At 61.7% G+C, this 25,062-nt stretch overlaps 2 protein-coding genes across 3 annotated transcripts; one reads left to right on the top strand and one right to left on the bottom strand.

Annotated features, from left to right (window-relative positions):
* Positions 1–804: 804 nt before the first annotated feature.
* On the bottom strand, positions 805–4,426 carry RTP5 (receptor transporter protein 5 (putative)). The gene is made up of 2 exons (XM_036858324.1): positions 4,266–4,426; positions 805–2,522 (listed from the first exon to the last, which is right to left on the bottom strand). Exons 1-2 carry the CDS (start codon positions 4,415–4,417, stop codon positions 1,034–1,036), a joined length of 1,641 nt encoding a protein of 546 aa, XP_036714219.1. The 5' UTR covers positions 4,418–4,426; the 3' UTR covers positions 805–1,033.
* Positions 4,427–13,160: 8,734 nt separating this feature from the next.
* On the top strand, positions 13,161–22,250 carry PDCD1 (programmed cell death 1). 2 transcript variants are annotated; one of them, XM_036858269.1, is made up of 5 exons: positions 13,161–13,272; positions 19,331–19,690; positions 20,129–20,290; positions 21,008–21,042; positions 21,312–22,250. In XM_036858269.1, exons 1-5 carry the CDS (start codon positions 13,197–13,199, stop codon positions 21,540–21,542), a joined length of 864 nt encoding a protein of 287 aa, XP_036714164.1. In that variant the 5' UTR covers positions 13,161–13,196; the 3' UTR covers positions 21,543–22,250. The 2 variants fall into 2 exon arrangements, with proteins under 2 accessions (XP_036714164.1, XP_036714163.1); XM_036858268.1 differs by having other exon boundaries at positions 21,309–22,250.
* Positions 22,251–25,062: the final 2,812 nt, after the last annotated feature.

Raw genomic sequence — 25,062 nt, 5'->3', positions numbered from 1 at the left:
GGAGCCCCACCCCGCCTTCCCCACTCACCCCGAGGGCAGGCCTGAGGGCTGAATCTCCAGCACCGCTGGATTCCGTCCACTCACCCCTCCCCACAGGGCAGGCCTTCCCAAACTCTCATCCGGCCAGGGGATGCAAGTCTCAGACCTCAGGGCTCTGCAGACAACCCCCCCACCAGGGTCCTGGGGCCGGCTCTGCATGGGGGGCTACAGGGTGGCCTGACCCAGCTGCCCGCTGTCACGTCCCCAGCTGCCTGGACCCACATGGCCTAACACCCCTGCCCCTTAGAACCGGACCTACGGCCTTTAAGATGGAAATCCAGGGTGTGCATACAAGTGACAGGACAGTTTTCTGACCTACAGCACAGATGGCGTTTCTTAATCCAGAACAGCACTGTGGATGTCAATGCTCCAGGGGAACCGTGAACAGAATCTGGTAAAGCGCTGGCTGGCCTCCTGCCCCTCCCATGGGGAAGGTACCTCCTCAGCTCCTGGGACCCTGGTGTTGGGGGGGGGGCGGTGGGGGGAGGAAGAGGCTTGCCAACCACACCTCAAGGGGCTGTGATCTTCGCAGAGTGGGTGGTGTAGGACCTCCTCCCCCCCACCGCCCACCCTGCCCTGACAGCCTGTGCTGAACAGGTCCGAGCGTCCCGTCCAGGGATCCAGAAGCCATTGAGGGAAGGAGACCCCGCGGGGACTGGGACCCAGGTGTCGGCCCGTGTGCCCACCTCTCCCTCCCACCTCACACCTTCAGCTCAGCCCGAGTGCCGTGTGGCTGCTGCTTCTTAACTTTTATTTTATCGGAGTGTAACACACGTACAGAAAAGCGCCTGGAACACACACGGTCAGCTCGGGGGCCGACCACGGCGTGAGCTGCCACGACACCACAACTCACGGCAGGAGACAGAACACGGGAGCAGGGGGCGGCCAAGGCGGCCGGGGGCTTGCTGGGGGGACAGGGAGGTCACTTGGCTCACTGGCTGCCCAGGCGGCCCTGCTGGGGGATGAAGTGGGGACCAACGAGAGGCGCCACACTTCACACCCGCGGGGAGAGGTCAGGGCTGAACTTGTACAGGTACATTATCCAGAGGATGCAGACGGTCATGGAGACCCAGATCCAGACTTCTTCGTAGGGGTCAAAGCAGAAGCCTTCGGCCCAGCAGAAGTCCTCCTCCCAGTAGGACCCAGGGCCGGACTTGCCCGCCCTGGGCCCCGGCTGCCTCTGCTTCTTGGAAAAGCCATGGGTGGCAAGGCCATTGCTTTGAGGGCCACTGGCATCGTTGCCAGAGCCCTTGCTCTGAATGATACTGAGGACGGAGAAGGGGATAGTGACGGAGCCCTCGCTGATGGGGACGGGGCCACCGGCATTGGTCCCTGGAAGGGGCTCACGGCCGGCGGTGGCAGGGCCGCTGCCGCCATCCTCCTTCCCTTTGCCTTCGGTGACGCCAGCAGAGGAAGCCCCGCCTTTGCCCTTGTCGGCGAAGATGAAAGGGAAGGTGAGGGAGCCGTAGATGAGGTCAAAGGGGTCCTCGCCTTCAAGGACCACAGTGGTCAAGGAAGAGGGGAAGGTGACGGAGCCCTCCCCGTTGTTCATGAGGCCGATGATGTAGGTCATTGGCCGCAGGCCGTTTCCCTCAGTGACTTCAATGATGGGGCCGCTGCTGCCGAACGCGGGGCCCCAGCCGTCGTCTGCATCTTCGTCTTCATTTTCATCTTCATCAGGGTCGGAGACGCAGCCGTGGCCTTTGTAGATGAAGCCCGTCATCTCCTTGGTGCCGCTGAGGAGGAGGCCTTTGCCGTGGAAGACGGGGGCTTTGATGTTCACCGGGAAGCGTTTGCCTTTGGACGTGGCCTTGGAACTGGTGGGCAGGTAGAGGGAGCCCCTGCCGACAATGAGCGGCCCAGCGGGGTCGGCCACGGGCCCCTTGTCCTTGCGCACAAGGGAGAAGGGGACAGTGACGATCTCCTCATCCTCGCCGAAGAAGTCCCTGCCCTCGGAGAGGGGGTTCTTGATGAAATCGGCCACGGAGAGGGGGACCGTGATGGAGTTGGGGGTGTAGCCCCTGGAGCGGTCCACCACAAGCCCGCAGCCAAGCGTGCGCAGCTGTTGGCTGGCGGTGGGGGCGTCCACGTTGCTGCCGCCATACAGGGTGAACCTGCCCTTGATGGTGCTGGGGCTCTTGACCTCGGGCCCCCAGGCGGGGTCCGGGGGCTTCTGGAAGAAGCAGACCCCCAGGTCGCAGGCCTCGCAGTGCTCGCCGAAGCAGATCTCGGGGCACTGGTCAGAGCCCGGGCCCTCCCCGTAGCACTTCTGCACGATGAACTGCACCAGCTTGTTGAGGAAGAGCCGCACGTTGAGCAGGCTGACCTGGCAGGCGGCCCCGCCCGGCGGGCACAGCCGGCACCGCTGGGCCCAGATGCGCATCTTCACCAGCCCCTGCCGGGCATCCTCGTCCCACCACAGGTGGAAGAGGATGTGCACGTGGGCCGAGGACCAGCCCCACTGGCAGCGGCCACACTGGAGCCTGGGGAGGAGAGAGGGGGTGAGCGGGGCCGGGGTGGCCCTCCCCCGGGCCCAGCGGAACTCAGGACCCCAGCCCGTGTGTGCACATCCCTCGCTGCACCCATAACCTGAAAAGCCGAAGCAAACGCCTTTCGTCCGTTTGGCACCAAGACGCCCTCAGCGGCAAAGCCCGGACTGCCACGTGCAGGGCCACGTCTGCGCTTGCTGCTGCTGGTCTGTCGCCTGCTGACCTGGGTCTCAACTGCCCGAGGAGACGTCACCAGGAGAGTGAGGGAAGGAAGAGCATCTGTGATGCCCAGTGCGGGGGCGGGGGGCTGCAGAAAGGACCTGGGGAGCCCATCCCACGGGAGAGAGGCGATGGGGAGGCTGGGGGTGGGCAGAGAAGTGTGAGGAGAGCGGTGAGGGGCTGGGACCCCAGGATGCCGGGGTGGCCCTGCGCTCGCTTGCGGGCACCACTCCCTGGGCGGCGGGTTTGGCCCTCACACGGTGAGGGGGCTGCTCCGGAGGCTGAAGGCCCTGTGTGCTTCTGTTTCCAGGCTGTCAGGTCACAGGTGAGTGACCCTCTGCCCCGTCCACCGGAACTTCCCCTGATGGTGGGCTTGTCCCCACTGCGCCCCTGCATGCAGCCTCCAGCCACACGTGGCCGGGGAGCACCTGGACACGGATGGTGCCCTAGGGACTGGACGTCCTCCTTTATCTGTTAATGAATGAGCGCGTCATGGCTGCACGTGGCCAGTGGCTGCACGTGGAGAGGTGGGTCTGCCCGAGTGACCATCCCACCAGCTGGCATTTCTGTCCATGAAAACGGAAAATGAATGTGCGCTCAGGGTCCTCGTCCCACCTGTGTAGAGCGGCTCCTCCACGGGGCTGTGGGAACAGTACCGGGTTGGAAGGGGCCCCTCAGATGCACCGAAGGCTGTTACTTCCTGACACCTGGGAAAGCCGGCATCCCACTGCACACCTGACTCCAGGGGTTTCGGACGCTGGGGAACTGGGGCGTCCGTGTCAAAGGGTAGCTGCCTGCAGGGTCCACACGGTGACTGGTCTGCGAGGCCCCCTCTCCCCCCAGCCCCCTCCCAGCTGGCCCCTGGGGGACCAGGCTGCCTGGCTGGGCAGGGCCCCCGCAGGTCTGGCCCGTCCTGGCTGCTCTGACGGCAGCTGTCATCACGATGAGGAAGGGCGAGGCTCACGTGGTGACCCGTGGTCCCCGGGGCTCGTGAGTCAGCCCCCACTCAGCCACAGCCCAGGCCGGGGACATCCTCCTTCCTCTGGGGCCCGTGCTCCCTTCTTCCATCCCCTCAGGCCTCTGTGCAGTGCAGGGCCGGGCGCTGACCGGGTGCCTGCCCACCCCCTGCGCCCGCTGTCAGCGCTGCCATGGCAACGAGGAGGTGCTGCAGTGAACAAGCAAAGTCCTCCACGCGGGGGCAGCACCACCACGCCAGCCACCCCTTGGCAGGGCCCCGACTGGCCTGGCGGTGCCGGCACTGCCAGGCAGGGTCTCAGCTCGCCTGTGCTGAACGTCAATGAAGAGACTGCTCCCCCAACACCCGCACTTCCCGGAAGGGAGGAGCAACACCCGGCCCACCACCCACCTGTTGGGTGCCAAGGCCAGGCAGACACATGCCCCCCCTCCCCCCCCCCCACCTTCCTCACCGGCCAGGCCACACCCAGCCTAGCCAAGTGGTTAAGTAGCCTCGGCCCTTCCCTCCCAGGACCCCACAGGAGACCCCACTCTCAGCCGCACCTCGAGAGCCCCCGCAGCCGGTACTGGAAACCGCTGCTGTCCAGGTGCCCTGAGGCCAGGTTCTCCTCGGGGACCAGCTCCCAGGTGTCCTGGGGCTTCCTCTTGGCCATCAGCTGGGCCAAGGTGCTGGCCCACACATCCACGCCGTCCATGCTGGCGCTGGGCTCCGCAGTGCGGTCTGAGGGCTGCGCTGGCTCCGGCTCCTAGCGAGCGCCCACCCGCCTCCGGCACCGACCAATTGCCGCCTTGACAACCGTCTCGTCTCCATAGCAACCGGATTTGTCTCAGAGAAATGAGAAATAGCCCTTTTTTTCTGATCCTTTTGCGTATTTTTTATTACGCAAGCAGTGGATTTTCATTTTAGGAAAAATCAGAAACAGATAAATGAAAAGGACAAGCTACAATATGATAAAAATCGCCCATAGTCATCGAGGTGCTGACATCCACGTGTTTTTCGGTGCCTATGCACATATACATTTCCATAATTATTTTTCACAAATAGGAAATCCTACTAAACATATTATCCTAAGGCCTGCTTCTTTTACCCACAGCATAGCATGGACGGTGATACCCATTCTTCTAAATATCTGATATTTTCCAGTCTGTGGCTGGGGCATAATCTACCTGCCCGGCCTCTGTCCTTGAACACGGTGCTAAGTCTTTGCCATTACAAACAAAGCTTGAGGAACTTTATTGAACATGTATCGTTGCGAATTTTCCCATGTCTTTTCTTTCTTTTTCTTTTTTTTTTTTTTTTTTTTTTTGGTGTTTGTTTGTTTGCTTGTTTGTTCAGCTGTGCCACGCAGCTTACGGGATCTTAGTTCCCTGAGCAGGGATGGAACCCGCACCGCCTGCAATGGAAGTGCGGAGTCCTAACCACTGGACGGCCAGGGAAGTCCCTCCCATGATGTTTCCTTTCTTCACACTTTTTATTGGCTAGAAATGTACATTTACGTAAAAATGCCTTAAAGGTAATGCACAACTTCACAAATTACTCTAAAGTCTTAGCTCAGGACCCGAAGGAGCCAGCCCCCCAAAGCTGTCTGCGCGCCCCCTACCCGCCGCCAGCACGCCCCTCCCAGCAGAGGCACCGGCGCTGGTACCCCTGGCAGCTCCACCTGGGATGCGGCCTGTTTGGGGGCTTTGCGCCTCCCCTCAGAGGAAGCCCCGCCTCGCGTCCTGTGCGCATGCGTCTGGCTCCCCTCCTGACCGCGGGCCAGCTTCACCCCATGCGTGTCCAGTACTTGGTGACGGTGAGATGGCGACATGGCTCGAGGAAAGAACCAGCCGAGGGTCGAGGGTCGAGCAGAGCCGGGAGGGGCCTGAGCCCGGGGCGGCGGGGGGAGGGCTCAAGCGAGCTCCCAGGGGAGGCCGCCCTCGGTGACCGTGGGGAGGCGGCGCCCAGCGCCCTGTCCACTGGGCAGTGTGGCTCCAAGACCCCGCCGAGGAGCTGGCCGGTCCAGTGCCAAGGAGGCGGGTTTCTCTGTGGGCCCAAGGCCGTGCAACGGCGGCTCGTGTTGACGAGAGGAAAAGGCTCTGAGCGAGTGAAGCAGGGACGTCCGCTGGCAGGGACAGTGCTCAGCGGCCAGCTAAGCCCCCGCGCCCGCGGGTGGTGGGAAAGGGTGCCCCCCAGGCCGTTTGGCAGCTCCCAGGACAGAGCGGGCCTCATCCGGACCCCCTCCCGGAATGAGGGTCGTGGACTCTCAGCCTGGGCCGCTGGGCCCCCACCCTCGCCCTGGGCAGGCGGCAGTGCCCGCAGCAGCGAGCTGCCTGCTCTGTGTCCCCTGCCGAGGGCTACGGCACCTCCCGGGCGGCCGGCTCCAGGTTCGAGAATCGCTGCGTTCGCCCCTGCTGGGAGCGGGCCTCGCGGGCCTTTCCTGCAGCCTGTTCATGCCCAGAGCCACCTAGAAATTCCAAGGCGCAAACTTAGCATAGCCTTCGCCCCCAGTGAATGCTCTGCCCACGGCCTATTCACCTCCTTGTGGGCCTCCTCCCTATATTCACCTGTCTTGTGATTCTGCCTCTGTACCCTGCATGCTGAGCAGTTTCTTCTCATTTTTCTCCCAGTTCCTTGATTCTTTCCTTGTCTGTGTCCAGACTACAGCTGATCCTGTCAAGTGACTTGTTCATTTCTCAAACTTCCTTTTGGCTCTCTTTCAACTGGGTGACGTCTTTCTTCCTTGCAGCTAAGTGTGACAATGAGGTAGAACAGGAAATTACTGGGATGTGCTTTGGGGAAGGTTCCATAATATGGGACCAGGTAACCAGGGAAAGTCCTACTTTTCCCATTCCACTTTCACCTTCTCAGTTCATCAGTGCAGAGGTGATGGCTGGCACTCCTGCAGCCACCTTAGACCATGAGGTGACCTTGCAGATGGAAACCACATGCTGAGACCCTGAATCCTGGATGGCAGTTGGAGTCGCAATACCACTTCAGGGTCGCCTACCTCTGGATTTCTTCTTCAAGAGAGAAATAAACTTCTAGCAGCCATTTTCTGGGAGTTTTTTGGTTATCACCCAGCCAATCGTAGCAATTCTAAGGTCCTGAATTTTGCTGGTCAGTGTGTGTATGGGGGCACCCATGCAGTCCTGTCACGTGCCCGTGCAGGGGGCTGAGGGGGTGGCTGTAGCCCTAGCCCAAGGAGCCCCCACCGAGCTCTCCCTCTCTGGTAGCCCCTCCAGGCACAGTGGCCCCGGCTGTGCCTGCACCGTGCTGGGTGTTGGCACCCTCGCTCTGCCCATACCAGACCACAGCCCTGTACACCAGGCCACCCTGCAGGCCCCTCTGCTCCAAGACCACCAACTGTCTCTGACTCTGGAGGAGAGTCTTGGAATCATGACTCACCACCCCCCGCCCTGGAAAATAACCTTTGGGTGACAAGACGGACCCTTTCAAAATGGAAGGAGCCTGTCGCCTCCAACCCTTCTCAGGACCTCCTCAGTCTGTCCCAGAGCCTGTTCCAAAGGCCCAGGTGCAGGCCCCGGGGAAGTCAGCCTCCACATACCTCTATCCGTCTGCCCATTTATCTGCTCCCCAAACCCACGAGCCAAGCCCCCTGCAAAAACTACTTACAGGGTCAGCTAACAAATTCTTCAACCATAAATATCCCCTCCTTTTGACCAGAGAAACGATGGGCGAAGCAAAACGCACGCACCACTCCGTACGTGATTCCTGGGTTGTGCGGCGCGTCCTGGAACCATGGGTCCGGCTGTGTGACTGTGCAGCCCGTAGGTGGGGTGGGAGAAGCCCTTCCTCGGAGCAGGTGCAAGGATGCTGGCGTCTCTAAGGACAGGCTCTAAGAACAAGGCTCGTAGCCACGCCCTCTGCCCCTACGCTGCCCTCCGCCCTCTGCCCTCCACCTTCTGACCTATGACAGCCTCCCTGGGGCGCTGACGACCCCAGGCCGGGGTGGGATGGGTGTGGAGAGCAGTGTCAGGAAACAGGTACCATTTCTACACGATCGCCCCCCGAGGGAGACGCTGAGGCCCCTCTCCCCGTGGACACTCTCTGGCCTCGTCACTCACACTCACCTCCCTGATCGGGGGCCAGGGGCAGCCCTCACACTGGGGGCCTCCAGGTGGAGCGTGTGAAAGCAGACCCTCCGCAGCCCAGGTGAGACACGAGGACAGTCTCCTGCAGGAGTGTCTGTCCCCCTCTTGGCCTGGCTGGTTCCCCGAAGCCCCTCACTGCGACACTGGACCAGGGAACTGCCCCATTTGGGCCGGGGGTGGGGAGGGGGAGGGGGAAGGTGGCAGAGGCAGGACTGCCCAGCAGGGAGGCATCAAGCCTGGCAGCCAGGTCAGGGTCAAGGGGTCGCGGGGTCCAGCATGAGGCCAGCCGGCCGACTGGCTTTGCTCTGTCAACAGGGCCCCACCCTGTGTGTCTGGGCAGGAGAGGTTGAGACAGACAGGCAGACAGACAGACAAGAAGAGAGACTCGGGCAGCAGCGTGGTGCTCAGCCCGTGCTGGGCTCACCTCAGCCCCCCAGACCTCAGCAGAGGGGGTGCAGCTCCAGGAACATGGGCCACTCCCCGAACCCCAGGCCGTGTGGCCCCCCGGGAGGCCCGAGCCCCAGCACGCCGTCGAGGTGTGTGTCCAGGGCCTGCAGGCAGCAGGAGGGGGTCCTGGCCAGCAGCTGGGCCAGCAGCCCCCGTCCAGCCGGTTCTGTTCCTAAAGGCGCTTCCCACCGTCCCAAGTTCCAACATCCAGCCCGGCTGCTGCCAAGCGAGGGGCCGGCACCTCCACCAGGTCCCGGAAGGAGCCGTGACATCGGGCAACGGAGGGGACGCAGGCGGGGGGGCACCTTCTGAGTAAGCCGGCACAGGCTGGGCAGAGGGGACCCCGGCCCTCCAAGTTGAGGACAGCCTGCCCAGAGGGCAGTGGCTCTTGCACGTCCACCCAGGTCAGTCTGGCACCAGAGCCCGCGGGGCAGCACCTCAGCTGCCTGGGCGAGCGACCAGCAAGGAGCGTGAATGACACCCAGTGGGAGAGGCCAGGGAAGTGTTCACACATGCGCACCACACACACGAACACACACCCACCTACACACTATACACACACAAACACACCACACACATATACACATATACAAATACCAACCCATGTATGAGCACGTGCACACCCACGAACACACACCCACCTACACACTATACACACACAAACACACCACACACATATACACATATACAAATACCAACCCATGTATGAGCACGTGCACACACATGAACAGGTACCCACGAACACACACCACACACAAAACACACATAAACATATGAACACCTATACAGGCATGAACACACACTATACACACACCTGCACATGAATACACACACATGCCTGCACACCTACGCACACACGTACACATGAACACATACACCCAAACACACACTTTAGGAAATTTAAAATATAAATTTGCATTTAAACTCCCAACAGCATTCTAGAAAGTTTAGAAATGAGGGGGTAAGAAATCTTCTGGGACCCCACCACCTTAACAAACAAGCCAACTATTATTCTTGTGTACAATAAATGGTGGAAATATTTTGTCCCTATTTTTTAATTTGATTCTTAAATTGGGCAGATAAATTAGGCGCTCTTTTTTAACTTCTGGGAAATGCTTCAGAAACAGGATAGAGCAGAAAGTTTGTATTTGCAAACACTATTAACCATTTCCTGTTCCAACCTCAGACTAGCTGTGAATCCACCGCCCTCCCGGGCTGGGGGACATCGTTTCCACTGTGCACCTCCCAGTCTGGGTCAGAGGTCACCGACACCACCACCCTCCAGCCCCTCAGAAGCAGTTTCAGGATGACCCTCCTGCTTCCTGTGTTTCTCCTGTGAATGGAAACTTCCCTCCGGCTCTGGTGGTGCCTCAGGAGCACGGGAATCCCCTCTCCCCCACTCTCCCTCCGCTCCTGTGCGGCTGTGCGTGTCACCTCGGCCGGCACACCTGGAAACTCTAGGGCCCCTCTTCTCCAGGTAGAAGGGTGGGTGGCCCGAGTAGGGAAACTTCCCCAGGCTCCTAAAAGCCAGACCCTGCGTCCTCAGTGCCCGCTTTGCTGAGAACCTTCTGGGCCGTTCGCTTCCTTCACTGCTGGTCCCTGGGCTGCTGCAGTTGGTCGGGCAGGAAGCAGCCGGCAGCCTGATGGACTGGGTAGAGGTGGGGTGCCCCACAGACACAGAACACACACCCCGCGGCACCTTGCACCCAGACACCCAGGGATCCCAGGACCAAAGCTGCTGCTCACCCAGGCCCTGCACATGGGATCCTCCCAGCAGGACCACCCCAAACTGGATCCGCCCAGCGGACCTCAGCAGAGAAGAGCCAAGTGTGCCACCTGCCATGGAGCACATGCGGGCACAGCGACGATCCCAGTGGAGACAAACGCACGCGTGGACCACTGTCCGTGGGATCGTGCAGCATGAGAGACCCACCCCGCGGGCCACTGCCGGGCCATCCCACTGTACTTTGTGGAGACAAAAGTATATGCTGGAGAATGGACCAGTGGATGCAGGGTGAGAGCAGAAGGGAGATGGGTGTGGCTCAAAGAGGCACAGGGTGTCCCGTGGTGACAGACCTTGGCATCATCTCAGAGGGCTGGATGCCAGGGCTGTCACGTGGCTACATCGTACAGCACTAAACACACACGAGTGAGTGAACTAAGACAAGGCCCTCTGCGCTCCTTGGCTGGGCCGTACCCATGGCAGCATCCTGGCTGTAATAGCAGACGGCAGTTGTGCAAAGTGTTATCACTGAGAGAGACTCGGCCCCATGTGCAGGGCCAGCTCTGTTATCCTCACAGCTGGAAGCACACCTGCAATCACCTCGATGACAATAACACGCAGCTTTCATCACTGGAAAGCCCACTGAACTGGGGGCCCCTGTTGGCTCTGATGACCAGGTCCAGTGCCTGGTCATGTGAGAGGGTAATACGTGGGACCAGGGGAACGGAGGCCCTGGCTGGGACCTCGGCTGGAATCTCCCAAACCTGAAGGGGTGAAATCAGGACGCAGGACAGAGAGGACAGGGGACACAGAAGGGAGACAGATGGAGCCCTGACCTTCCCTCTGCCCTCCTCCCAGGGAGCCTGTTCTGTCCCTAAGGAAGGATGGTGAGGGAGGGGGACGGGTGGGCACGGTGTGTGTGGTGGGCACGGTGTGTGTGGTGGGGACGGTGTGTGTGGTGGGCACGGTGTGTGTGGTGGGCACGGTGTGTGTGTGGTGGGGACGGTGTGTGTGGTGGGCACGGTGTGTGTGGTGGGCACGGTGTGTGGGGTGGGCACAGTGTGTGTGTGGTGGGCACGGTGTGTGTGGTGGGGATGGTGTGTGTGGTGTGACAGCGTGTGTGGTGACAGTTTGTGTGTTTGGGGGGGACAGTGTGTGGTGGGGACAGCATGTGTTTGGATGGGGGTGTTTGGGGTATAGTGAGCTGATAAGCTCGGGGGGAGCTGACTTTGGGGGGACAGCACCCCAGAGGCTCTGGGACTCCTCCCCCTTCCTCACTTGCCTGAGCCCCTCCCTGGCTCTGACCCGGTTGCCCTGCTGGTCCTGCCGACCCCAGGCCATGTGCACCCCCTCCCCACCTCCACGGTCTCTGGGCCCCTTTCAGCCTCCTGAGTCTGGGTCCCCCACCGAGCCCCCAGCCCCAAGGGTGTCAGCGGGGCAGGGGTTAAGAGTCCGGAGGGAGGGGAAAATCAGGAGGGGAGAGGAAGGGAAGAGGGCGTGAGAGGGAAAGAGGAAGTCGAGGGGGAGAAGGGGGAGGGATGGAGGGAGATGGAGGGAGGTGGGCGGGTGAGGAGGGGCCCTGCATCGCCCCTTGTGGACACAGTCTGAGCTCTCGCAGATGGAATTGAGGTGAGGGGTGGTGAGGAGACCCCCCCCCAGGGTCTGACAGCACCTCCCATCCCAGAGCACACCCCCACCCTCCAGCCCAGCCTCCTCCAGCCCTGGTCCTCCGAGGACAGCTGAGTCCCCCGACACAGAGCCTCAGGGCCCCAGTGTGAGTGCCACGTGCCTCACGGACACAGGGGTCAGCAGGGAGCAGAGTGCTGGGTGCCTGGCGGCCCAGGGCTCCAGCCCCCCGAGGGGAGGCCACAGGGGAGGGTTTGCCAGGAGATGCCTGTCTGCATGGGGTGTCACACGGGGCAGCTGCGGGCCACACTCTCCCAGACCAGCCACCAGAGCCGTCTGGCCAGCTTCCCCCCACGCTCCACGCTCGGAGCCACCTGGCCGGCAGGGACCCCTCCCACGCTCCAGGCCGTGCCCTGCCGGGGCCCCAGCAGCTGAGGCTCGGGGAGCGGCCCTCCGTCTGCCGCCGAAGCCTCCTCCGCCCAACGCCTCGCCTGAGACATCATCTCTGATGCTCTTTTTCCACCGTTTCAGCTTTCTTTAATGTTTTCCCTTCACAGCGAACCCTGAGTGTCTCAGAGCCGGAGCTGAACACCAGCTGTCAGGCGGTTTCTGTCTCTGTCATCTTAGCTGATGAGACCTACACATTGCGCCGCTAATATCAGCAGTTTCATTTTTCCTGTTTTCCATTCATTAGAACAAAATGCTTAGAGCGAAATGCGGTGAATAATCCAATCACTTCACAAATGTTCGGGCTGTGAGGGGGCCCCGGACCCCAGGACCTCCCCCAGCCTGAGGCAAGTCAGTCCTGGAAGGTGAGGTCTGCATTACCGGTCAAGCCCCAGCACTGGAGGAGGTCAGGAAGCTGCTGATAGTGGAAATATCTGGAAACGCGGCCGCCCCCAGCCTGGGGCCTCCTGAAAGCTGGCCCCGGAAGCCCCTGAAGGCTTCCTGAAGGGGGTTGGTGCTGGGCCCCGACGCCCCTCAGCACGGGGCTAGCAGGGCCACCATGGGGGCAGGGAGGGGCCCAGGGCCCCGGGTAGGACAAGAGGGAAAGGGTCTCAGGTGGGCCTGGAGGAAAGGCCCCGGACCCTCACTGCCCACTGGGGCAGCAGTGTGCCCGCTGCCCACAGCCCGTCGGGTGGCGGGGGCAGGCAGCAGAGGCCTGGCCCAGCAGTGGCAGAGTGCGGTGCTTCAAACACTGTGGCTCCAGGGACCTGAGCCCGGAGAGGGCAGAGGGACGGCTGGGGAAGGGGAGGAGACAAGACCCTGCACCCCCTCCCAGCGGACCCACAGCCTCCGGAAGAGTCACCAACAAATAAAGAGACAAGAAGTGCCCGGGATGGGGGCGCCCCTCCCCCTCCCCCTGCCTCTGTCTCTGTTTCTCTCTCCCTCTCTCTCATCTCTATCTCCGCGCAGAGCATTTCTCTCCCTCCCACCAACTCCCTGCCCAAGTGGAGGAGGAGGAAGAGGGGGCAGGGGCTTGGGGCGTGGCCCTCCGACCTGACCCGGGACACTTTCCTTTCCTCCTGCACTTCTGCAAGCAGTAGAGGAGACAGCATGCCGGGCGGGCTGGCGCTCCGGGCATGGGGACCCCGCGGGCACTGTGGCCACTCGTCTGGGCCGTGCTGCAGCTGGGCTGGCAGCCAGGATGGCTCCTAGGTATGTGGGTCGGGGCTGGGTGGCGAGGGGTCAGGCTGGGCAAAGACCTCCAGCTCTCAGTCTCTGGCCGGGGGGGAGGGGGGGTTGGGAACCAGGCCCCTGAGGCCCAGCACGGCCCCTGGCAGGGCGCTGTGTGGCTTCGGGCAGGTGAAGGGCCCTCTCTGGGCTCCGGCTCCTCACCCACTCCCCTCACCTGGTGGTGAGTCCCTTCCTTGCTCATGAGCAGGCAGGAGTATCCCAGCTCTTCCTGGGAGTCCCGAGGGACGGGCAAGCTCATGCCCCTCTCTGTAGGCTGAAAGGGCTGGGCCGCCAGAGCCCCAAACCTCGGCCCCGCTTGTGTTTTCCTGGGGGGAAGGGACTGACTGTTTCCATGAGGGCACAGGCTGGGTGGCCTGGAGATGTTTCTCCGATTATGTCAAAAGTGTAAGAGTTCCAGTAAAGACCCACCCCGTCGTGGGCCTGGGATGAGCCCCACCTGGGCCTCTGGACGAGATGGCCTGGAGCACAGCGCCGGGGCACATCCGAGAGCGTCCACAGCAAGTTCTGGAGAGGCGCCCTGGCCCCAAGGCCCTCAGTACGGGCTGCCCCCTAGGCAGGCCCGGCAGGCCCGTGGCCAGAGCGGTGGTCAGGGAGAGGCCCCTCCTGGCTGCCCTGCCCTCAGCCGCTGCGCCCGGTGCTGCCCTGATGGGAAGGGGTCCCCAGCCAGACCCAGGGCCTGTCCTCTAGACGTCGCTGGGCTCAGGGGTCAAGGGCCCTAGAAGGGCCAAGCCGAGGTGGGGCTGCCCTGACCCCCACTGGCTGCCAGTCCGGGATTCTGTGCCCAGAGGCCCTCAGCTGTCTCAGCCCAGCCGGGCCTGCTCAGCACCTGCTCAGCGCCCAGGTCGCCCTGCTTTTTCCCCTCACCTGGCCTCGCTCTCAGGATGGACAGAGGAAACTCACGGCTGCAGTCAGTGGTCCAAGAGCCTGTGGCCAAAAGGTGCCCCGTGGGGAGGCTTGGAGAGCCCAGGCACGGCGTGGGGGTGGAGACGGGGTGCGTGTCATCCCGGGAGGAGGAACCAAGGCCCGGGGGTTGGGGGGCGCTGTGACTTACCCTCGGCCGCCCACTCCCCACCAGGGCCCCTTCCCAAAGCAGGGGAAGATCAAAACGTGAAAGGGGCCGGCCTTGAATTCCAACTGAAGCCGACACTGGTGAGCTTTGTGCCCTCAGGCAGGTCCCTTAACCTCTCTGAGCTGCGGTTTTCCCTCCTGCAGTTTGGTGATAATAATGCCTGCTTTACAGCGTCATGAGAATTCGATCTTATAAGAACTGTCTGGCCCAGCCTGTGACACATTTTATCAAGTCAGATATGTGTTATTTTTTTCAACTTACAGACTTGAAAAATATTTGAAAGATACAGAAAAGTTACAAAAACACAGCAGTGAACACCCTCACCCAGAGTCTCCGATTGGTAACCCTGGCACACTGGCTTTCTGTGTTAGTTGGCTGGGGCTTCGGTAACAAATGCCCCACACTGGGCGGGCGGCTGGAACCACAGAAGCTTATGGGCCGGCAGTTCTGGAAGCTGGAAGTCGGACCTCGGTGTCGCGGGGTCCCTTCCTCCCGAGGCTGCGAGCGAGAGGTGGTTCCAGGCCCCTCCCAGGTGCGGGCGGTGGTGGCGATGCTTGGTGTCCCTCGGCCTGTGGACACGTCACCCCAGCTCTGCTCCGTGTCACACGGCGTCCTCCCGTGTGCAGGGCTGTCCACGTGTCCCCTTTTCCCCAGTAAGGACACGGTCGTGTCGGGTTAGGGGCCACCAACCCCACACCTCATCTCAACGGATCACATCAGCAAAGACTCTGTTTCCAATAAGGTCACATTGCGGGGTGCTGCTGAACGCGGGGATTTGGGGGCCAGTGCAGCCCACAGCCCTCTCCATCCGCGCACCGCTGGTCACCTAAGCGTTAGTCACAGACTCTCCTAACGCCCGGGACGGTGGCTGATGCAGTCCCATAGATCAGATGCCCTGGCGTCCCGAGCCTGCCCTCTGGCTGGACTCTTTCCCTGATGGAGCCGAGTCCAGAACCTCGGCTTCATCTGGACGCCACTGTCCTCAGCTTCCTCTGACCTACAGCAGGCATTTTTGTTTGTTTGTTTGTTTTTAATCAAACCTCAATTTTATTTTAGATATGGAAATCCTTAGAATTAGGATTTTTTGAGGTGTAATCGGCATAGCATTATATTAGTTTCAGGTATACAGTGTATTTGTATTTGTATATATTCCAAAATGATCACCACGATAAGCCCAACTAATATCATCACCATATACAGTTACCAGATTTTTTTCTTGTGAAAAGAACTGTCAAGATCCACTTTCCTAGCTACTTTCAAATACGCAACACAGAATTATTAACTCTAGTCACCATGCCGCACATCACACCCCAAGGACTTACTTATTTTATACCTGGAAGTTTGTACCTTTTGACCACCTTCACCCATTTCCTCAGCCCCTACCTCTGGAAACTGCCGATCTGTTTTCTATATCCATGAGCTCAGTTTTTGTCTTGTTTTGTTTTTTGGGTTTTTTTTAGATTCCACATATAAGTGAAATCATACGGTATTTGTCTTTCTCTGCCTGACTTACTTCACTAAGTATAATATTCCCTAGGTTCATCCAAGCTGTCTCAAGTGGCAAGATTTCATTCTTTTTTATGGCTGAGTAGTATTCCATTGTATATACACCACATCTTCTTTATCCATTCCTCTGTCGATGGGCACTGAGGTTGCTTCCATAGCTCGGCAATTGTAAATAGTGCTGCAGTGAACACTGGGGTGTATATATCTTTTAAGTTCGTGTTTTCATTTTTTTCAGATAAATACTAAGAAGTGAAATTGCTGGATCACATGGTAGTTCTATGTTTAGTTTTTAAGGAACCTCCGTACTGTTCCAACAGCGGCTGTGTCAGTTTCCATTCCCTTTTCTCCACATCCTCTTCACCACTTGTTATCTCTAGACTTCTTGACGATGCCATTCTGATGGGTGTGAGGTGATACCTCATTGTGGTTTTTACTTACATTTCCCTGATGATTAGTGACGTTGAGCATCTATCTTTTCATGTGTCTGTTGGCCGTCAGCATGTCTTCTTTGGAAAAATGTCTCTTTGGGTCCTCTGCCCACTTTTTAATCAGATTCTTTTTTTGCTATTAAGTTATAAGAGTTTTTTATATACTTTGGATATCAACCCCTTATCAGATATATGATTTGCAAGTATTTTCTCCCATTCGCTATGCTGCCTTTTCATGGTGTCCTTTTTTGATGGTGTCCTTTGCTGTGCAGAAGCTTTTTAGCTTGATGTAGCCCCACCTGTCTATTTCTGCTTTTGTTGCCGGTGCTGGCATTCCTGAAGGAGCCCGGCCAGGTGTGCAAGCACCTGCCACCTGGGTGTGTCTGTTGTTTGTTTGTGGGAGGTCATAGACATGATGGTCCTTCTTGGGGCACCCATCGGAGACCCTACGACGGGGTCGCTCCCTCTGGGTCCACTGCAAAGTATTGGGGGAAGGTGCTCTTTTCCCTTCGGGATGAATCAGAGACCCGAGGTAGGGACCCAGCAGTCCGCTGGGCAATGCTTTCAGCACCCACTGACGGGTGTTGCCTAAATCAGGTGTTAGATGGTAGTTGTGAAATGTGGTCTCTGAGGCCACCCTGAGCCCGTGCCAGGCCTCCCTCCATGGGAGCCCCGGGCTGGTGCCACCTCGACACTCACACTCCATCCCACACCCAGGCACCCCCCCAGGGTCTCTCCCTCCCGACCCTGCTGGGGTTCAGCGGCTCTCTCCTCAACCCACTCCTCAAACAGAAAAACAGGCCTGGAGACCCCTCACTGACATTCCATTATTACATAAATAGACAATATTTAAATTTTCAATTACTCAAACAACATAAGAAAAGATTCATAGACATTCATACTGCAGGGATAAAGCGAGTGAGACCCCAGGACGGGAGGAAGCTCTGCTATCAGCCTCCCAGGCCAAGGCTGATGTAAAGGGATGCATGTGCCCCAGGCCGGCCCCCCAGCAGCTGCATCCAGCCCCTGCCTCTGCCCACACTGTGAGGATCCAGGGGGGGCGGGGGGGCCGGGACAGGCATCCAGGTAGGGCTGTGCTGGGGGAGGGGTCTGAGGGGCAGCAGGGAGGCCATGGGGTCCAGAGGGAGCAGGGCCTGGAGAGCCCCTGGGAGGGACCTGGAGTTCCCAGGGCCTGAGCGGGACGGGGAGGCCGTGTAGAGAACCAGGCCAGGGACCCAGGCAGCCCAGGGTCCCAGCTGCTCAGGTCCAGATTCTGTGAGAGTCCCCACAAAGAGCAAGCAGGTAGACAAGAGACTCAAATGGCCACCAGTTCAGGCTGGCGGATGGGGGTGATGGTGAGGGCCTGCACTGAAGACGAGCAGGGCCGCCGTCCACGCAGGGCTCGTCAGCGAAGGTCCCCGCAGGCGCTCATGGGGGCCCTGCTGGAGGGGCCTGTGCAGGAAGGGGGGCTCCCCAGGGGGCTCACTCGAGGCCTTGGCAGGTGGGAAAGGGGCAGTGGCGTGGACACAGGACGGGTGGGAGCACAGTCTGGGGGGCACCACCCAGAACAGGGGCTCCTGGGGTACCTGTGAGGCGTCCTGGGTTTCCGGACCCAGACGCGGGCTCGCTGCAGGTGGGAGCCCGGGGGTGGGGGGCGCCCAAGGGCCTTGTGCAGAGCAGGGCTCTCGGATCCGGTGCACCATCGCCACCACGCGACTTTGACCAAATCTGTGTCCAGCTTGTACCGAAGCGGCGGCAGGGCGGTGGCGGGGGAGCAGACGCGGGCCCCGCGGGGCCGTGGGCCTGGCTGAGAGGGGAGGCCCGGCCGCCCGCAGGCCTCCTCGGCCTTCCCGCTGCCCCCGCCCCTCTTTGCCAGTGGGACAGGCCCTCCACAGAGATGCGAGGACAACCGCCCACCCTGCACAGAGCTGCCCCTCCACAGGGGCCGGGGGATCCCCCCGCTTGGAGGAGCGGGCAGGGGGCTGAGGGGAGCTGGCCGCAGACCCGGAGCTGGGTCTGGGGGGGCAGCCTCAGGCCTGCCGCTGTGTGCAAATCCGGGGCCACTGCGCAAGCTCCCAGCATGAGCCGTCCGCAGGGGCTAAAGCACCGAGTGTGGGTTTGGCCACGTGTGGGTCCCACCCGGGGCCCCTCCCTGCGACACGGGTCATCACGTCAGCCTGGACTCCGTGTGGGGTGCGGCTGGGCATCTCCTGGGAGGGGCTGCCCCTCCCCCCACCCCCCAGCCAGCGAGCTGGGTGTGAGGGCGTGCACACCCATGCGTGCGCGTGCCAGCGTGAGCTGCGTGTGTGTGTCGGCGAGGTGGGCCCCTGCACGTGGCAGGGCGTCCCCAGGTGGGGCCTGGCAGGCGACGGCTGGCCTTGTTTGGGGGCCTGCAGGCAGAGCCCAGGCTCGTCCACGCGAGGGGCGATGACCCGGCTGGCCTCTGAGCACCAGTCTCCAGTCGTGGCAGAAGACACGGAGGGCCTCCTGCTGCCCAGTCAGCAGTGCCCACGGGGGGAGCGGAGGTGGGGCTCCCAGCTCCGAGCTGGTCCTGAGATGGAGCCTGCCGGGGCTGGGTTCTCCGTGGGACGCCCCCACCAGCCCAGCCCGGCCTCCCGGTTACCCTCCCCCTCCCCCAGCGCAGAGCAGGCAGGACCAGTATGCCGGGTCTGGGAGCGTGGGGGTCAGGCCTGCGGGGACTGGCAACTGGGACTCAAGGAGGGAGGGGGTGAAGGCCCTTAAACCACCACGCGGGGGAGAAACGAGGGCCTGGAGGTCAGAGCCAGATCGCAGCCCTGGCCCCAGGTCTCAGTAGCGTCAAAGGACAAAGTCCCACCATGGAGTGGCCCGTGAGAGGTGAGCACCCCGTCCCTGGGGGCGTGCAAGGCTCCGTGGCAGAAGCACTGCACAACCTTCCCATCAGACGGGCCTTGGGAAAGTGGGAGGGGAGGGTCTGGTGGGCTGTCCCCATACCCCTTCCGCACGCCCGCCCACCGCTCCTCTCTCCACCCCTCAGATGCCCCCAGCAGGCCCTGGAGCCCCCTCACCTTCTCCCCGGCCCGGCTCACTGTGCCCGAGGGGGCGAACGCCACCTTCACCTGCAGCTTCTCCAGCAAGCCCGAGCACTTCGTCCTCAACTGGTACCGCATGAGCCCCAGCAACCAGACGGACAAGCTGGCCGCCTTCCCCGAGGACCGCAGCCAGCCTGGCCGGGACCGGCGTTTCCACGTCACGCCGCTGCCCGGCGGGCGACGCTTCCACATGAGCATCATGGCCGCCCAGCGCAATGACAGCGGCGTCTACTTCTGTGGGGCCATCTACCTGCCCCCCAAGACGCAGATCAACGAGAGCCGGCCTGCAGAGCTCACGGTGACAGGTGCGGGCGTCGGAGACCCGAGCGCAGGGGGGGGGCCCCCGAGGGCTGGGGTGGGTCCCCGAGGGCTGGGGTGGGCCCCCGAAGGCTGGGGTGGGCCCCCGAGGGCTGGGGTGAGCAGGGCAGGGTCTGGGCAGCCAGCAGGAGCAGCCTCAGCCATGGGGCATAGTGGGCAGGGGTTGCCAGGCTCCATTCCAGGGCTCTGTCCCACACCCAGGACCACGGCGACCCATGGCGCTGGCTCTCCATGACTGGAAGCACCCCCAGACCCACTTGTCCTTGAGGGAGGGGGCCGGTGGTGGGCGCCCCTCAGGATGAGCTCGTGCTCGGAGGCTCTGCCGGGGTGCAGGCCTGGGCGAGACTGGTCAGTGCAGGTCTAGGACTGGCAGAGGGCAGGGCCCTGGGTCCCCGGCTCTGACTCCTGTCCTGTTGCCCCTGCAGAGGGAGTCCTGGAGCTGCCCACAGAGCGCCCCAGCCCCCCACCCAGGCCCGAAGGCCAGTTGCAGGGCCTGGTCACCGGCATCACAAGCGCCCTGCTGGGGGTTCTGCTGCTGCTGCTGCTGACCTGGGTCCTGGCGGCCGTCTTCCTCTGGGTCACTCGAGGTAATGTCCCGCCGGTCCCCACAGGCGCAGCCCACAGTCTCCCTCCCTTCACCCCTCCCCTACTCCTAGCCCCTCCGTGTCCCCCCACAAGGAGGGGCCAGACTGGGCTTCCCAGGGTCTGGGGTCCCCTCACAACCCCAGCAGTGCCCCCTCCCCTGTGCCTGCTCTCAGGAGGGGTCTGAGGGAGGGGAGTGGGGAGGGCAGCCCCCCGCAAGGCTGAGTCACCCCAGGCTGCACCTCAGGCTGCAGGACACTGAAAGCTCTTCTAACCGCTGGGCGCCCGAGGTGACAGCCACAGCCACTGCAGGCCTGGAGCCCCCGGCTCCGCCCCACCGCCTGGAGACCGCTGAGGACACCCCACCCGCTGAGCGGGGTAGGGGTGCAGCCCAGCTGACAGCAGAGCCCCTGTGGGAGGTCATCTCTCCAGGGAATCGCTCTTCCCGCCCTCAAATATTTTTGAGAACGTGCGGGGATCATTGATGATGCGCCCGCTGTGTGCGCTGCGGCAGCCGAGCGGGCGCTGGGCGCGGGGCTGGGCCGCACGTGAGGCCTGGAAGCCAGGCGGGCCTCTGGGGCCCAGACAACCCAGGTCCCAACCGGACCCTCAGGAGGCGAGCGGGGCGGGCGGCGAGCCTGGTGCCCTTCCCAGGGACCCCTGAGACCCCACGCCACGACAGCAGGGCCTCGGGGCTCCCTGACTCGTGTGCTTCTCTGCAGAGGGCTGCGCGCGCAGGAGCGAAGACCAGCCTCCGGTGAGCGTCCTTCCCTTGGCGGTGCTGTCGCCGCGGCCGCACCTCCCTGGGGGGCGGGGCGACTGCCGGGGGGCGGGGCGACTGCCCGGGGTGGGCGGCCTCAGAGCAGCCACGCCCCTCGCCCGCCACCAATGCGTGTGTCCGAGGTTGGGTGGCCAGCCCTGCCCTGCTGTGCGCGCGCGTGCGAGTGTGGGGGTGTGTGTGTGTGCGCGCGCACGTGTCAGCCCCTCGGAGAGCAACGAGCCGTCCCTCCCTCTCTCCCCAAGAAGGAGGGCTCCCCCGCCGGGCCTGCGTGCACCGTGGACTACGGGGAGCTGGACTTCCAGTGGCGAGAGGAGACCCCGGATCCCCCGGCCCCCTGTGTCCCTGAGCAGACCGAGTACGCCACCATCGTCTTCCCGGGCAGGCCGGGCTCCCCAGGCCGCAGGGCTTCCGCAGACAGCCCGCAGGGGCCCCGGCCTCTGAGGACTGAGGACGGACACTGCTCCTGGCCCCTCTGACCGCCTTCCTCGGCTGGCCCGAGTCCTTCAGACCCTCCGCCAAGAGCCGGGGTGGACAGTTTCCCTGGAAGAGCACAGAGTGGTAGGGCCGCCCAGGAGGTGACCGCCTGTCCAAGGGTGACCGCGCCCACCCCTGCCAGCACCTGCCAGCCCTGCCCGGCTCTATGGGCAGGGGAAGGAGCCTCACCCCGGACTCCAGACCCAGTCTCAGGCTGAGCTGGCCAGAGCCTCCCTCCTACACACGCCAGCTGCCTCCCAGGAGGGCCCGGTGCCTGGATGTAGGGGCCCGCGGGTCCTGGTTGGAGACTCCGTCTTGGAGCAGGCCTGGTAGGTCCAGCACGGATCCCCCGAGGGGCACACGGGGAAATGCACAAGGTCAGGGCTCCCCTGGGGCCTCGTGCTCCCCCAGGCCTGGAAGAGAGCTCCTGGCGGTCGTGGGGCCCCTCCACCCTCACATGTGCCCAGGCCCGTCATGCAGCCCAGGAAACAGGCAATGAAGGGAGCTGGCGGAGCTGGAGTCACCCCGCCGAGGCCATCCTGGGGGCCCTGGTGTCCACCGTGTATCCCCACTTCTCCTTGGCGCCCATTCACGGTGCTACTTAAAGGGGCCTCCGCCGGGCTCCCTCCAGGGCAGTGGGGCAGGTGCGGGGCCCCCTCAGCAGGGACCCCTCCGACGGAGCCGCCACTCCCCGTGGCCTGCACACACACGTCCGGGGCAGCGTGGCCGGGGCAGCTGGGTGTGGGGGACTCGGAGGCACGTGTCCCATCTAGGGGTCCACACACACTTCCTTGCTCTGTTACACTGTAATTAAAGAGTGATGAAAGCTCTAAGAAAGGCGCTCAGTTTTCCGCCTCACTCGTTGGACACCGGCCTGAGGAAGGAGGACGCACCAGCCTGCCCGGCCTGGCCCTCCAAGGCCCCTCCTCTCCGTCCCCACCACACTCACGCCCACAGCCTGAAACCCCTCTGACTTCAGGGGGCCACCGGGCACCGCCCCCCCAGAAGCCCTTTCCAGGCTCCACGCCCCCGGGTCCTGTAGCCCCCTGCCCCCGAACCTGGCACAGGATGTCCCCAACTGAGCAGCTGTGCCTGAATGTGCTGCCCCAGCCCCACGTGTCCCCACACCAGGCCGGCAAGGGGATGGAGCGGGTAGGCAAGCGAGTGGGCTGCCGCATGCTATGAGTGAGCAGGTGCCAGGCTGCTGGGGGGCTGGCATCTGTGGGGAAACCCAGTCCCTTCCCCTCTGCAAACTGGATGATGGTTCAGTCCCCCAGGGAGGGGATGCACTGCCACCACACAGGTCATCGGCTCTTGTCCCTGACTACCATGACAGACACCCCCAACCTTGCCCCCCACAGCGAGCCTCGCCCAAACCCGCAGGTGCCAGGAGCACAGCGGCCCCCACCAGCTCCTCAGCCCTTGAGCCCACACCCTGTGCCTGCCATCCTGGAGACTGTCCAAGGCAGAGGGAGAGTCACCGGGTCTGGGACACTGGAGGGAACACTGCTGGTGAATCTTGCAGACGACGTGGGCTTTTGTGCCTGGAAAACCCAGGAGGTTCTGTGGGGAAACTGCTACGGCAACAGGAAAATCTAGTCCAGGAGCAGCTGTAAAATTAACATCCAGAAATACATGGCTTCCGTACATCCAACGGTGACCACTTAGAAGAAAAAGTGATAGCGAATATTCCGCCTATGACAGCAACAGAAAAGATTGCGTGTCCAAGACGTAGATTTAGTGAGAAAAGCACGAACCCGCAGGAGGAGAGCAGAGCACAGGCGTGGCCTGATGTTCTGGGGCGGATGCCTCGAGCCGTCGACACGTCAGTTCTTCCTAATTCTACAAATGTAATACAATCCCAGTAAAAACCCACACTTCTGCAACCGTAAAGTTCATCTGGAAAAATAAACAGGCAAGTAACAGCCAAGAAAACCAGGAAAGGAAAGTGAAAGAAGAGCAGCTTTATCAGATCTAATACTGATGATCATTAAAACAGTGGCGTTAGCACATGAAAAGGCAGGAATAGAGCCAATGAGTGGGGAACCATAGACTTTTTCTAGGTGGTGCTGGGACAGCACAGCTATTTGGAAAGTAGAATATAGTAAGGTAGACACGTCCCTCCTACCCTGTGCTTGCATCGATCCCAACCCTATGAGACACAGGAGAAAAACCTACCAGAACTTCACAGGGAGGGCAGGGATGCCGGCTCACCCTAGGTGCCATGGAAGAGAAGATGGGGAAATTCAACTGTGTAAATTGGGGAAAACCCTGTAGCACAGCAGAAACATCAGCACGAGCAGACTGGGGAAAGTATTTGCAATATCGCGCAGAAGGCCAATGCTCCAATTAGAGAAAGGTCTAAAATCGGGGAGACAGCAAGGTCAAAGTTGCAATGGAAAAGCGAGCCAGAGAAATGACGGACTGTTCACGCACATGCCTCCCACATGTTATATGTACACATATGCACACATATCCCTTAAACAGGGAAAGGATGCTTATTTTCACTCAAAATAAGGAAACTGCAGATCACAGCCACACCTATTCACCGGCCATCTCGGAAAGCTTGACCACACCCTGGGCAAGGATGCTGGAAGCGGCTGCTTAGCAGTTAGCGGAGCATTTGCCCTTCACTCCTGAGCCCCACCTGTGCAACAGCTCCCGGGGAGACTGGCAGAAACCAGGAGCACGCGGGGTTCCCTGTGCTGGACCTGATGGCCGAAGGCGGGGAGGCCCCGGGGCGGCAGGAGCAGGGGCCCCGCCCGGACTCTGGGTGAACTGGCTCCCGGGCGGCCGCCAGCCCTCAGGTGTGTGCAGGAGGGATGGACACACTCGGCCCCGGAGCACGGAACCAGGTTGGGGTCCGGTCAAAAGACAAGGGGGCAATCTGAGCATCAAAACTGCCAAAATTAACATGAAAAATCTAATTGATTCACACACTCTGAGCAAGTTTAAAAGACCACGAGCTCATATTGATACTGGAAAACAATTTTTTAAGATGAAAGAGCAGGGAGGGAAGGAAGTGGCCTCGCGTGTGCTGGCAGTGCCGGCCGCCCGCCCTGGCAGCCGCGCTCAGATAAGAAGTGAGACCGAGAGCGACACTCAGCACTTTGCATCCGCCTTCCCGTAAGGCGGCCCCTGCCACCTGCCGCCTGCCGCCTGCCGCCACTCACTTTTTCCGCTCCCCTGCTCTGCCCCAGCCGCGTGTGTCACCGGCCTGGCGGGGCGTCGCGCCCACCTCCCGCCCACACCCGCTCCAGCGGGTCAGTCCCTGCATCAGCCTCTGTGCATCTCACGGACCCACAGCGTCCGGGAGTGGGGAGAGGGGGAGGGCGGGTCTCAGGGCTCCCTGCTCCCAGCCTGAGACCCCGGCAGCCCACCAGGTTCCAGGTGCTACCTAGCCGAGCCCCACCCTGGCAGCCCCTCTGCCCAGCAGGACACCCCCTCGGGCCACCTGTGCCCTCCCTGTCCCCAGCTGCTGTGCTGGGAAGTGGGGGTGGCCGGACACCTCACCATAGGAGT

Source organism: Balaenoptera musculus, chromosome 7 (assembly GCF_009873245.2).
Source record: "Balaenoptera musculus isolate JJ_BM4_2016_0621 chromosome 7, mBalMus1.pri.v3, whole genome shotgun sequence".
Classification (NCBI taxonomy): domain Eukaryota; kingdom Metazoa; phylum Chordata; class Mammalia; order Artiodactyla; family Balaenopteridae; genus Balaenoptera; species Balaenoptera musculus.
This window is presented reverse-complemented; position numbering and strand designations above follow the sequence as displayed.

What these genes read in the sequence shown, in the direction of transcription:
- RTP5 (XM_036858324.1), bottom strand. Translation starts at nt 4,417, where the DNA reads ATGGACGGCGTGGATGTGTGGGCCAGCACCTTGGCCCAGCTGATGGCC. An exon ending in CGGCTGCGGGGGCTCTCGAG is followed by an intron (nt 2,523 to 4,265) that starts GTGCGGCTGAGA and finishes TCTCCTCCCCAG; the next exon opens with GCTCCAGTGTGGCCGCTGCC.
- PDCD1 (XM_036858268.1), top strand. Translation starts at nt 13,197, where the DNA reads ATGGGGACCCCGCGGGCACTGTGGCCACTCGTCTGGGCCGTGCTGCAG. An exon ending in TGCAGAGCTCACGGTGACAG is followed by an intron (nt 19,691 to 20,128) that starts GTGCGGGCGTCG and finishes TTGCCCCTGCAG; the next exon opens with AGGGAGTCCTGGAGCTGCCC. An exon ending in CTTCCTCTGGGTCACTCGAG is followed by an intron (nt 20,291 to 21,007) that starts GTAATGTCCCGC and finishes GCTTCTCTGCAG; the next exon opens with AGGGCTGCGCGCGCAGGAGC.